General features: G+C 38.0%; 1 protein-coding gene across 1 annotated transcript; it reads left to right on the forward strand.

Moving 5' to 3' along the window:
- The first annotated feature begins 423 nt into the window (after window positions 1–423).
- LOC127655476 (growth/differentiation factor 6-A-like) lies at window positions 424–5,906 on the forward strand. Its single transcript, XM_052143316.1, has 2 exons — window positions 424–892; window positions 4,674–5,906. Exons 1-2 carry the CDS (start codon window positions 553–555, stop codon window positions 5,564–5,566), a joined length of 1,233 nt encoding a protein of 410 aa, XP_051999276.1. The 5' UTR covers window positions 424–552; the 3' UTR covers window positions 5,567–5,906.
- Window positions 5,907–10,393: the final 4,487 nt, after the last annotated feature.

Raw genomic sequence — 10,393 nt, forward strand, 5'->3', positions numbered from 1 at the left:
ATATTTTTGTCGACCTTTTAACCTCTGTCAACATGTTAGATTTGTAAGGCTTGGCATCCTGTTGCGTTGCCTGGTGCAGAGACCGAGGGTACACACACACACACACACACACACACACACACACACACACACACACACACATATATATATTACACACACACACACACACACACACACACACACACACACACACACACACACACAGTATATAATTTGTTTTATTTCTTTGTTTAATAATCATACTGCAAACGCCATAATGTGAAAACATCTAAATGCCAAAGCCTTTTTGCTTGGACTCATGAGGTTTACAAGTAGTCTTGAGAAGTTTTCCACAGAAGCGTTTCTTGAGTGGGCGTGTCTCTGAGTGTGTGTCTGCAGCCTCCGCGCGTTCGGCAGCGTAGAGCGCACTTCACTAGAGAGACGCAACACAGATCTTGCGCTGATCGCGCTCGTGAAACAAACAAACCAAAAAAAAAAAAAAAAAAAAAAAAAGAAAACAACGGCCTTAGTGGGGGACACGGCTCTGCTTCACTTTTTGAGGACAGTACCACCATGGATGCCTTGCGAGCAGTCGCCTTTTCCACGCTCTTCATTTTCCTGTGGAGTTTACCGTGTTGCCAGTCAGCTGCGCTTAAATCGTCCAGAAGGAGCAAGGGTGCACGGAGCCCATATGATGGACAAAGGTCACCCAAAATTCTTAAAGAGATTTTCGCATCCTCCCCGGTTGCGAGTCGGCGGGATGATTATTTAAAGGACCCGGTTGTGCCCCACGATTACATGATATCTATATACAGGACTTATTCCGCCGCTGAAAAACTTGGGCTCAATGCAAGTTTTTTCCGCTCTTCAAAGTCTGCAAACACCATAACGAGTTTTGTAGACAGGGGAAAAGGTTTGTTTTGTTTTATTTGCTAAAATTCATCATCTGTTTGAATTATGCAAGATCATGCTAGATAATATTTTGCCATGCAATCTTTATAATGACTCGTCTTGATAAGTGTGGGAATTATTTATTAATCAACCCAGTTGCTTTTAATTGCGTGCCAAGATGCATTCTAATACGAGGAAATATCATCTCCATATGTGTTATATGCTTTAAACACGCAATGCTTGTGAATTGATGGCATGCGTTCAATTTGTGGTAGTTTGGGGAAAAATAAGTTTTGCTTTGAAAGATGATGGATAGACCTGGATTATTGTTGTTCGAGGGAAAATAGGATGTCTTCTGCTGAAATGGGATGAATATATTTGGAGTTAACCCAATAATGACTTAATGTAAATTTATTTAGTGTAGCCTATACTGAGGGTCATCACTTGTCCTGTTTTGGGCCAAAATGTAATGGTCATCTCGACCTCAGATTTCGGGTAGTGTAAGGTTACATTAGTTGTACATTGACCTCAAGGTAACACGACAATAAAACACTAATTGGTGCGTTTTCTAAATGAGGCAATAAATCATCCCCTTAACATTTACGCGTGCAAGCAGTCTGAGCTGTTCTCACAAACGTCATTCGAGGATAAACTTACAGTAAAAACGCACTGGACGTTTATAATTACACACACACACACACACCCACACAAATAAAATAGCAATAATTAAAATAGCTTTTTTTCGTGATGAAAAAAAAAAAAACATTTTAGGCCTATACACTATTTATTTATTTTGATAACCATATCATTTGCACGTTTACACTGAATTTCATGTATTTATTTTTTGTTTTGTTTGCAGTTGTTTTTTTCTGTGAAATAACTTTACGCTTATGTGTTGTAATGAAATTGGATTTACTAGAAATATAGTTTTTGACTAACCTGCAGGAAAAAAAATAAATCAATCAAACGCGCAACAAAAAGAGGAAGGGGCAAACAAAATTTCGACTAGTATAAATGGCACATTTCCTTTTTGCATTTAAACGCGTTAGTAGAAGAAGAGAAGATCACACTGAATTGATGAAAAAAGCTTCACTTTCCTCACTGATTTTGATTTGATGTGTCATTAGATATGACCCTTCACTGGACCCTCTGAGGGTTGCTTTGCATCAAACCGCTGATTGGAGTATTTGAACTCGGTGATCTAATTGAGTGTTCATGTCATAACATATCAAACACTGTCTATTCTCCCGTAATGAACTAGTTCAGCCAGTGGCACATCACCAAAAGAGAGGAGGGAAAAACCGTAGAGGACTTTCGTGCTTATACCTCTGTGCGTGGTCGCCTGTTTAAACCGGGAGTATTCATGCTTTAGGAACATTTTTGTGGCTGATAGGCCCCCGAAAGTGCATTTGTACTACATTAATCAGTGATGCAGGTCAAAATAGTTTATTCTTCCTCCAGTTTATCCTCCAGATCTAACATTCTCAAGTAGCTTAAAACATTACCATCAATACTTCATGCAAAATTAATGAAAAACCGGCGACATTCTGAAACTACTCCAGTTGTCTGGCTGCGCTAAAGTGTCTTGGCTATATGTGCCATGCGCGTCATTTGCTGTTAAATGTCAACAATAATCATTTCCACTCAAGCGCCGTTCAATTATGATAAGGCAGTAATCTTTTTTTGTGTAACGGGAAAGAATTTCCTCCAAACAGATAAGACATTTCCCCAAATTTTCAGATCGTTATGGTTGCAAGATCAGACAAGATCAAACGGAATGTATGAAAATTACTTTTGGCACTTGAAGTAACTCATTAAAACGCAGATGGTGCTCGCTGGCCCCGGTAGCCACACCAAAAGAAGTCTCTCTCTCGCTCTCTCGCTCTCTCTCTCTCTCGTTGCAGGCCTAGCTACTACTCAACGACAAGATCGACTTATTGGACAATAATGTGTATTGATTAAAAGGGAGCAACAGTGGAACAATTGTGTGGCTGGAATTATATATACATTTATTTAAGCGGTAATTAGTTGTCATTGTTATCTGTTTAGGCCTCTTGCTGCATGTAGGCCTAGTTGTATTTGAAATAACTTATGCGGAATCATCACTTTTGAATAGGGGATGTAGTTATTGGCAGAAGGAATGAAATATAAGCGGGGTGTATTTTAATGGGGGGCGGGGGGAGCGAATTTCGAACCGTTAATTATTTGGTGACCTAGTATTCGATTTGTTTGAGGTCTTATAAAAAAAGCTAATGTGGACCATACGTGCATATCAACTAAAACTAACACACGGTTTCAATCTACTTGACAATTAAGTTCGCGCGTCAAGAAAAACAATATGAGAGGAAAACAAAAAAGGGACTATAGCCTACCGCTGGCGTTTTGGGGTCATTTTATGGTTATTTAATTTTATAATTATTTGTCTTAAATATTAGTGTAGTTAAGCAACGAATTGGATTTTGTGCTTTTAGGCTTGACAAAAAAAATCTACTCATTTCTGAAATGATCTTTGTTTCGAAAACATTAGACTCCATTGAACAGACTTATGCGTGCAGTTATCTGGCACGTTTTCAGGCTAAATGATAGCTGTGCCCATGGCGTATAGTTGGAACTAAAAGTAGTCTAACAGTCCAACTCAATTTCTTACACACAAGCCCGCTTGAATTCAGATAAATGCTTCTCGTTTGGTCCGTCAGAGAGATAAAAGGCGGTGATAAAGTGCGACTAGGCCTCTGGATTCCTGAAGGGGAAAGAATGCATTAATTGTGCATTGTTCAACACGTACAGTATGACGCTTTGTGTCTGGCGCACTCTATTTCGCCTCTCTCTCTCTCTCTCTCTCACTCTCTCTCTCTCTCTGGCTACCAAATCTCTCTACTTTGTGTTATCACCTGAACATATTTATGGCAACTTATTTTACTCTACTAGGTTTGTGTTTATTTCAGGAATTAGTAACCACATCATGAAAAATATATATAGCTAAATACCCGTTTATTGTGATTTCTCAGGAAAGGCCCCACTGTAAACCCTAATATGTTAGCAGAACTCAAAAAATTGAGGCAATCAGTTACATCAATTTGAATAAACTCACAAGTTTAAGTTAATAGAACTTTCACATTTTCATTTTTTACTACACAACTACAAATGTTGAGTAAAGGTATACATTTTGTTGGCACTTTAAATTGAACTCTTTGGCTGAACTTAGAATGAACAAGTAATATCAATTTAAATACTTAAAGTAGAGGAAACCTAGTACATGCTGGAAGTGAATGCTGAATGCATGCTGATTGGAAGAGAAAAGCAATATAGAACATTCTGACCTAACCTGTCCTCAGCCTAAACTCAAGCTCCAATAATGATAACCCCTAAAAACAACAACACTTCATTTCAACATTTACTCTCCCCCTTCTAGTGAACTAAAAAGAGAGTGTTCTAAATACTCATCAAGGTTCATTTATTTGAACTAATTTGTATGATTTAATTTTCCCTACAACAGTTCATTATTTTGAGCATTAGGGTTTACAGTGCTTGCTCCTAATTTGAATAGGGCCTATTTCAAAAGCAAAAAGTAATAACTCCAAAAATATTTATTATCACATATTGTTAACATAAAACTGTAAGCTGCTGGTGCATCCTCATCAGTAATCATCATCTCCTTGTTGTTATTACTGTTAGCTACTCTTTTATGTTTGACACAGTCTCAAATAAGGCCTTTAGTGAGAATGTGAGCCACCACACCTCTCCTTGAACACAGTGCGCCCTAAGTGAATCTGACTGCAATTATTTCTTTTATTATCTTGCAGACGATCTCATGCTTTCTCCTTTGCGAAGACAAACGTTTCTGTTTGATGTCTCAACTCTCTCCGACAAAGAGGAGCTGGTCGGTGCTGAGTTAAGGATTTTCCGAAAAGCGCCTGGGGATTTCCTACCGTTGCCATCAGGCGTCTACCACCTTCATTTGCTCTCATGTCGATCAGAGAGGCCACTGGGCTCCAGGTCCCTTGATCTCCAGGATTCCCGAAAACAAGAATGGGAGGTTCTGGACGTATGGGGGATTTTTAAAAACAGGCATCTTCACGCAGCCCAGGGGAATCAGCTTTGTCTCCAGCTCAAGGTGACGCATGGAAAATCCGACACGGAAATCGACCTTAAGCAACTGGGTTTCCACAGACACGGCCGAACGATGCAGGAAAAGGCGATATTGGTGGTTTACACGCGGTCTAGGAAGAGGGAGAACTTGTTCAATGAGATGAAAGAGCAGATCAAGTCTCGGGGAGAGCAACAGGAGGAGGAGAGCGGCCTGCAGTTTAAAGCGCGGCGCAGACGGAGAACTGCGCTCAATGCGAATCGTCACGGGAAAAGACATGGCAAAAAGTCCAAATCGAGATGCAGCAAAAAGGCTTTGCATGTCAATTTCAAAGAGCTGGGCTGGGACGACTGGATCATCGCGCCCCTGGATTACGAAGCCTACCACTGCGAGGGCGTGTGCGATTTCCCGTTGAGGTCGCACCTGGAGCCGACCAACCATGCCATCATACAAACGCTCATGAACTCCATGGACCCGAACAGCACACCGCCGAGCTGTTGCGTTCCCACAAAACTCAGCCCCATCAGTATACTGTATATAGACTCTGGTAACAATGTCGTGTACAAACAGTACGAGGACATGGTGGTCGAACAGTGTGGATGTAGGTAGCGAATCACACAAACAAGACTTTGGCACAAAGGCAAGAAAAACTTGAAGTGAGGCTTAATGAAACTGACCAGGAAGAATCAAAACAAAAAGACGCGTTTTGCCACATTCTTACCTATGCAAAGGGGATTGTCCATTCTTCCAGACATTTCTGACTATTTAAATTATCTCCAAATTATCAGTTACAAATAGGCCACCATTCATATTTGTTGCAACCGGGCATGCATAGTTTCTTTAATCATTGGGGGAAAAATAATATTTCGTTACACATATAAATATAAATGTGTGTGTGTGTGTGTGTGTATGTATATATATATATATATATATATATATATATATATATATATATATATATATATATATATATTATAATAAAATAAATATCGTCTGTTAGACAGGTAGCCTGTCTTATTTAAAAAATAAAAAGGCCAGATTTAGTGCGCAACCGCACGGATAGGATTCAAGGAGGATAATGTTACACCATTATCAGCGTGGACTCAGAAGAATGGGGAGACGGGCACCTGTTCAAACGGGAAGGTTCTCAGTCACTCTGTTATAAGGTCTCGTTATACTGAATGTTTAATGGATAATCGTACATGGGTAAGACGCCGTGTCGCTCGACTACACCTTTGGCAATGCCCTTACGACCATCGCATGCGTTATCAAATCATATTCTGCTTTTTGGGCAAAGGTGAAGGTACCAAACACAATGAAAAGCAATTTCTGCTTCTTCTGTTTGACTGCACGTGAGTGAATCTTGTGGCGCGCGCGCTTACTAGGGAGAGAAAAAGATTTGATGGTCGCTTTAAAGGTAAATGAGAAGCATCGGACAGTGTTCTTGAGGGAACTGCCTGGACATTTGAGCATTGGTCACGAAGCCTGCATAAATCCACAAAAAATGTCATTTTGTACTTTCAGGTTGGAATCGACGAGCAAAGCCACTCACCTGAGATGACAAAAATGGAAATCCATCAACGTTTGCATCTTTACAAAATGCACTTCCACAACAGCTAACTGTCTTAAGGAGCGTTTTCCCCCCCGACCTATTGACTGACTAGGAAAGAGAGAGGGAGAGAGAGAGAGAGACTCACATGCGAGATTACTATATTTAAATGCACATTAGCTTTGAATGCACTGTTGTTCATTATTTGATCTGTAAATATTTTGTAAGTAAAACCTAAAGTGCAACGTATGAAGAAATGAAACGAACACATTTCTTTGTTAATGTACATTAAAATGCACTCAAATCGCTATAATTTCTATTCTATAATTATTTTATTATTTGTGATGTACAGAGTTCCATGATAATCGTGTATTTCTTACGCTGATGAAACAAAATTAATTTAAAATGTATTCGTTATTGCTGAGGGTGTAAATACCATTATCGATGTCTACCTCATAATTGCATAGAATCTGTTCTGAGGTGCATTCAATTAGAGTTTAAGGTTTTTCCTCAGTTATATATATATATATACAGTATATCAATGGATAATAATCCACACTATTACTGTACTAATAAAATGAATAAATACAGTATTTGTGTTGTGCAAGTGACTCATCTGACCCCTTTACAACTGACAAGCCCATACAGCTGCAAATGTATAAAAAGAATATACAACATCAAGTGAATAAAATGTATTTTTAAGCCATTTTCAATTAAATTAAAATCTTGGTTGCCTGTAAATTAAATGTTATGCTAATGAAATGCAGAAAATCAGGTTTCCTTTAACTAGCTTCAAAATTAATTTTATCCAATCTGTAAAATTCCAAATTCAGAACAGAGATCAAGGAAAACAACTGGACAATGTATGTTTGATTTATTTATTTTTTTAAGTCCTTAAGTGTGAGGACACATTTTCCATTAAAGGGATATTCTGGGTTCAATACAAGTTAAGCTCAATCGACAGCATTTTATGGCATAATGTTGATTTCCACCAAGAATCAGCCCTCCTTTTCTTTAAAAAAAGCAAACATCTAGATCACAGTGAGGCACATAAAATGGAAAGGAATTGGGCCAATTTTTAGAGTGTTTAAAGGCATGAATGTGAAGCTTATAATTTTATAAAATCACTCACATTCATTCTGTTAAATCTCATGTACTGTTTTAACTTGGAAGTTATTTAAATAGTTGTTATTAAGATCTTTTTGAATGAAGTTGCAAAATTTTCTATAGCTATACACAGAAAAGGTTAGTAAGTGATTTTATCACACTAAAATCATGTTAACACACATATTGTTTATGCCTTGTGGCTATACTTTTGAAAAAGTGAGTATTTTAACATAAAAAATTGGCCCCCATTTTCTTCCATTGTAAGTACCTCACTTTAACCCAGATTTTTTTTTTTTTATTTTTTTTTTTAATGAAAATGAGGGGCAAGTCAAAATTAATTTGTGTGATATTCAATATTATGCCACAAATACTGTCGATTAAGCTTAACTTACATTGAACCCGGAATATTCCTTTAAGTTTAGTGAAGTTTTCTTATAGTCTAATTTCAGTTTATCCTGGGTTAAATCTAACAATTACATTTTTCACTTTTACTCAGCAGCTTTTATCATGTGTCTATCTTTTGTTTCCAGTAGTCTGACAGATCCTCTTCTGAATTAATCCAGCTTGTCACCTGATCACTTTCACATTTTATTAGCTCTCAAATGATTTAAAAACCCCACAAGGCTTCTGTTTGAAAAATCTACTTTTTCACAGTGCAATATATGTAGATAATCAAATACATTTCTGCTGCAGCATAATGGTGCTAATATGTCACAGGGTAATTGTCCCTTGCACAGTCACCTCTTACTTTTTAAATAGTATCGAAACATGTGGACCACAGAGATTTAAGGAAATGCATCTCCAACATTGGTCTGAGTGTGAGCAACGGGCTGTTTTCCAATGAAATAGCCATCCGTGGGTCAAGTTTTCTTAACACTGTAATGTTTCCCAATCTTCAGATGAAAAGGCTGAAAGCAGGGATTGTTTCCATATAGGAATTGGCCTTGGTCTGGAAGCAATTAGGAAATTGCTTTGAAATGGTATATGTTGTCCAGACTCTTTTACAGTATCATGTCACTCTACACATGTTTGTTGAAGGAGGAGAAAAAAGATGCTAATGTGCCATTTAGCTGTCCCAATGAATGACAGTTACAATGATAATGTCTTTCAGAATGGGGATGGAGACAGCATGCGCTCTGTCAGGTGGGATCTGCTTAAAATGCAGTTCATCACCCATTGCAAATCTATCCCTTTTAGAATTGTTGAAACAGATAGATACACCAAGGACTAATTCAGCTAGGTTTACAATCATCGTCCTGTAAGATTTGTGCTCACTAAAAGCTTATGATGGGCACTTATTGAAAGATTTTTGTGAATGTTACTTTAGATGATAATAAAGTGAAGATGCCATTTATGTTAATCAATAGGAATTTCTTTCAGTATCATTGCTGCCTATCTAGATATAATCACTTGGCACTTTATTAGGAACACTATGGTCCAATTAGAGTACCCAACATGGTCTTCTGCTGTTGTAACCAATCCGCCTCAAGGTTCGACATGAAATTCTATTCTGCTCACTTTAATTGTACAGAGTAGTTATTCGAGTTAACGTATCCATTCCGTCAGCTTGAACCAGTCTGGACATTCTCCGTTGATCTCTCTCATCAAAAAGGCGTTTCCATCCGCCGAACTGCCTCTCACTGGATGTTTTTCTTTTTGACACCATTCTGAGTAAACTCTAAAGACTGTTCCTACGAAAATCACAGGAGATCAGCAGTTACAGAAATACTCAAACCAGCCCATCTGGCACCAACAATCATGCCATGGTCAAAATCACTGAGATCACATTTTTCCATATTCTGATGGCTGTGAACATTTAACTGAAGCTCCTGACCCATATCTGCATGATTTTATGCATTGCACTGCTGCCACATAATTGGCTGATTAGATACTTGTATGAATAAGTAGGTGCACTGGTGTTCCTAATAAAGTGTTAAGTGACTGTACAATCAGGTTCATGGCAGCTTGACTGTATTGAGGAATTCTTTTCTAAATACCAAAAGAATGTCAGTGAATTTGTTAAAGAAACAAAGAGAGACCGATTGCAACAGACCCAAGACGTTTTCAGTCTCCTATTTGATTATGATTTATGTAATAGTGGCCGGGTTCATAGAAAGAGTGGATGAAGATCGGAATGCAGAAGATGCAGAGGGTGTTTAGCTAAATGGAATGCAGAGTTTACAATTCTGGGTTCCTCTCGCATTCCTGGGCTCAGCACTGCAATGAGTAAATGGCTTTTCCTGGTCATAGGAGAGCTATCTTCTTCTGGCAGGAATGCCTCTTGAGACATCACTGTTTATTTGAATGTTATGTCTAATGTGTGTCTAATGTGTTTTTGTCTTTCATAAAATTGTACATTGAAATGCCTGGCAGATGAACAGATACATTTCAGTTGAGTTTTGGGGAATGTTCTTCATAAATAGCCTTGACACATCACATCTGTGCATGGTGCTATCAGACAGGATTTCGACTGTGCAAGGGCTCTGGTAATGCTTAATCTCTCTGCCCCACACAGCAAAGATACACAGTCTTGACTTTTAAAAAAGGAGATTTTGGAAAGAACGTGCTCAGAAAGTGTGCTCAGGTAACCAAAAATGATCAATTAATAGACTTTATTAAACTGTGAATTTTTATAAGTCTTTGAGCCTAAGTGGGACAAATAAAATACATAGTTTGAATTATAATTCTGACATGCATAAAATGCACCATTCATTATTATTATATTTATTTACTTGACAATGTAATTTATTTGTGTAGTAAATAAGGTTTAATATAGTGGC

Source organism: Xyrauchen texanus, chromosome 15, assembly GCF_025860055.1.
Source record: "Xyrauchen texanus isolate HMW12.3.18 chromosome 15, RBS_HiC_50CHRs, whole genome shotgun sequence".
Lineage (NCBI taxonomy): Eukaryota > Metazoa > Chordata > Actinopteri > Cypriniformes > Catostomidae > Xyrauchen > Xyrauchen texanus.

Excerpts from the sequence above, each read along its gene's own strand:
- LOC127655476 (XM_052143316.1), top strand. The coding sequence starts at position 553 with ATGGATGCCTTGCGAGCAGTCGCCTTTTCCACGCTCTTCATTTTCCTG. Across the intron at positions 893-4,673 it reads TTTTGTAGACAGGGGAAAAG|ACGATCTCATGCTTTCTCCT; the intron begins GTTTGTTTTGTT and ends ATTATCTTGCAG.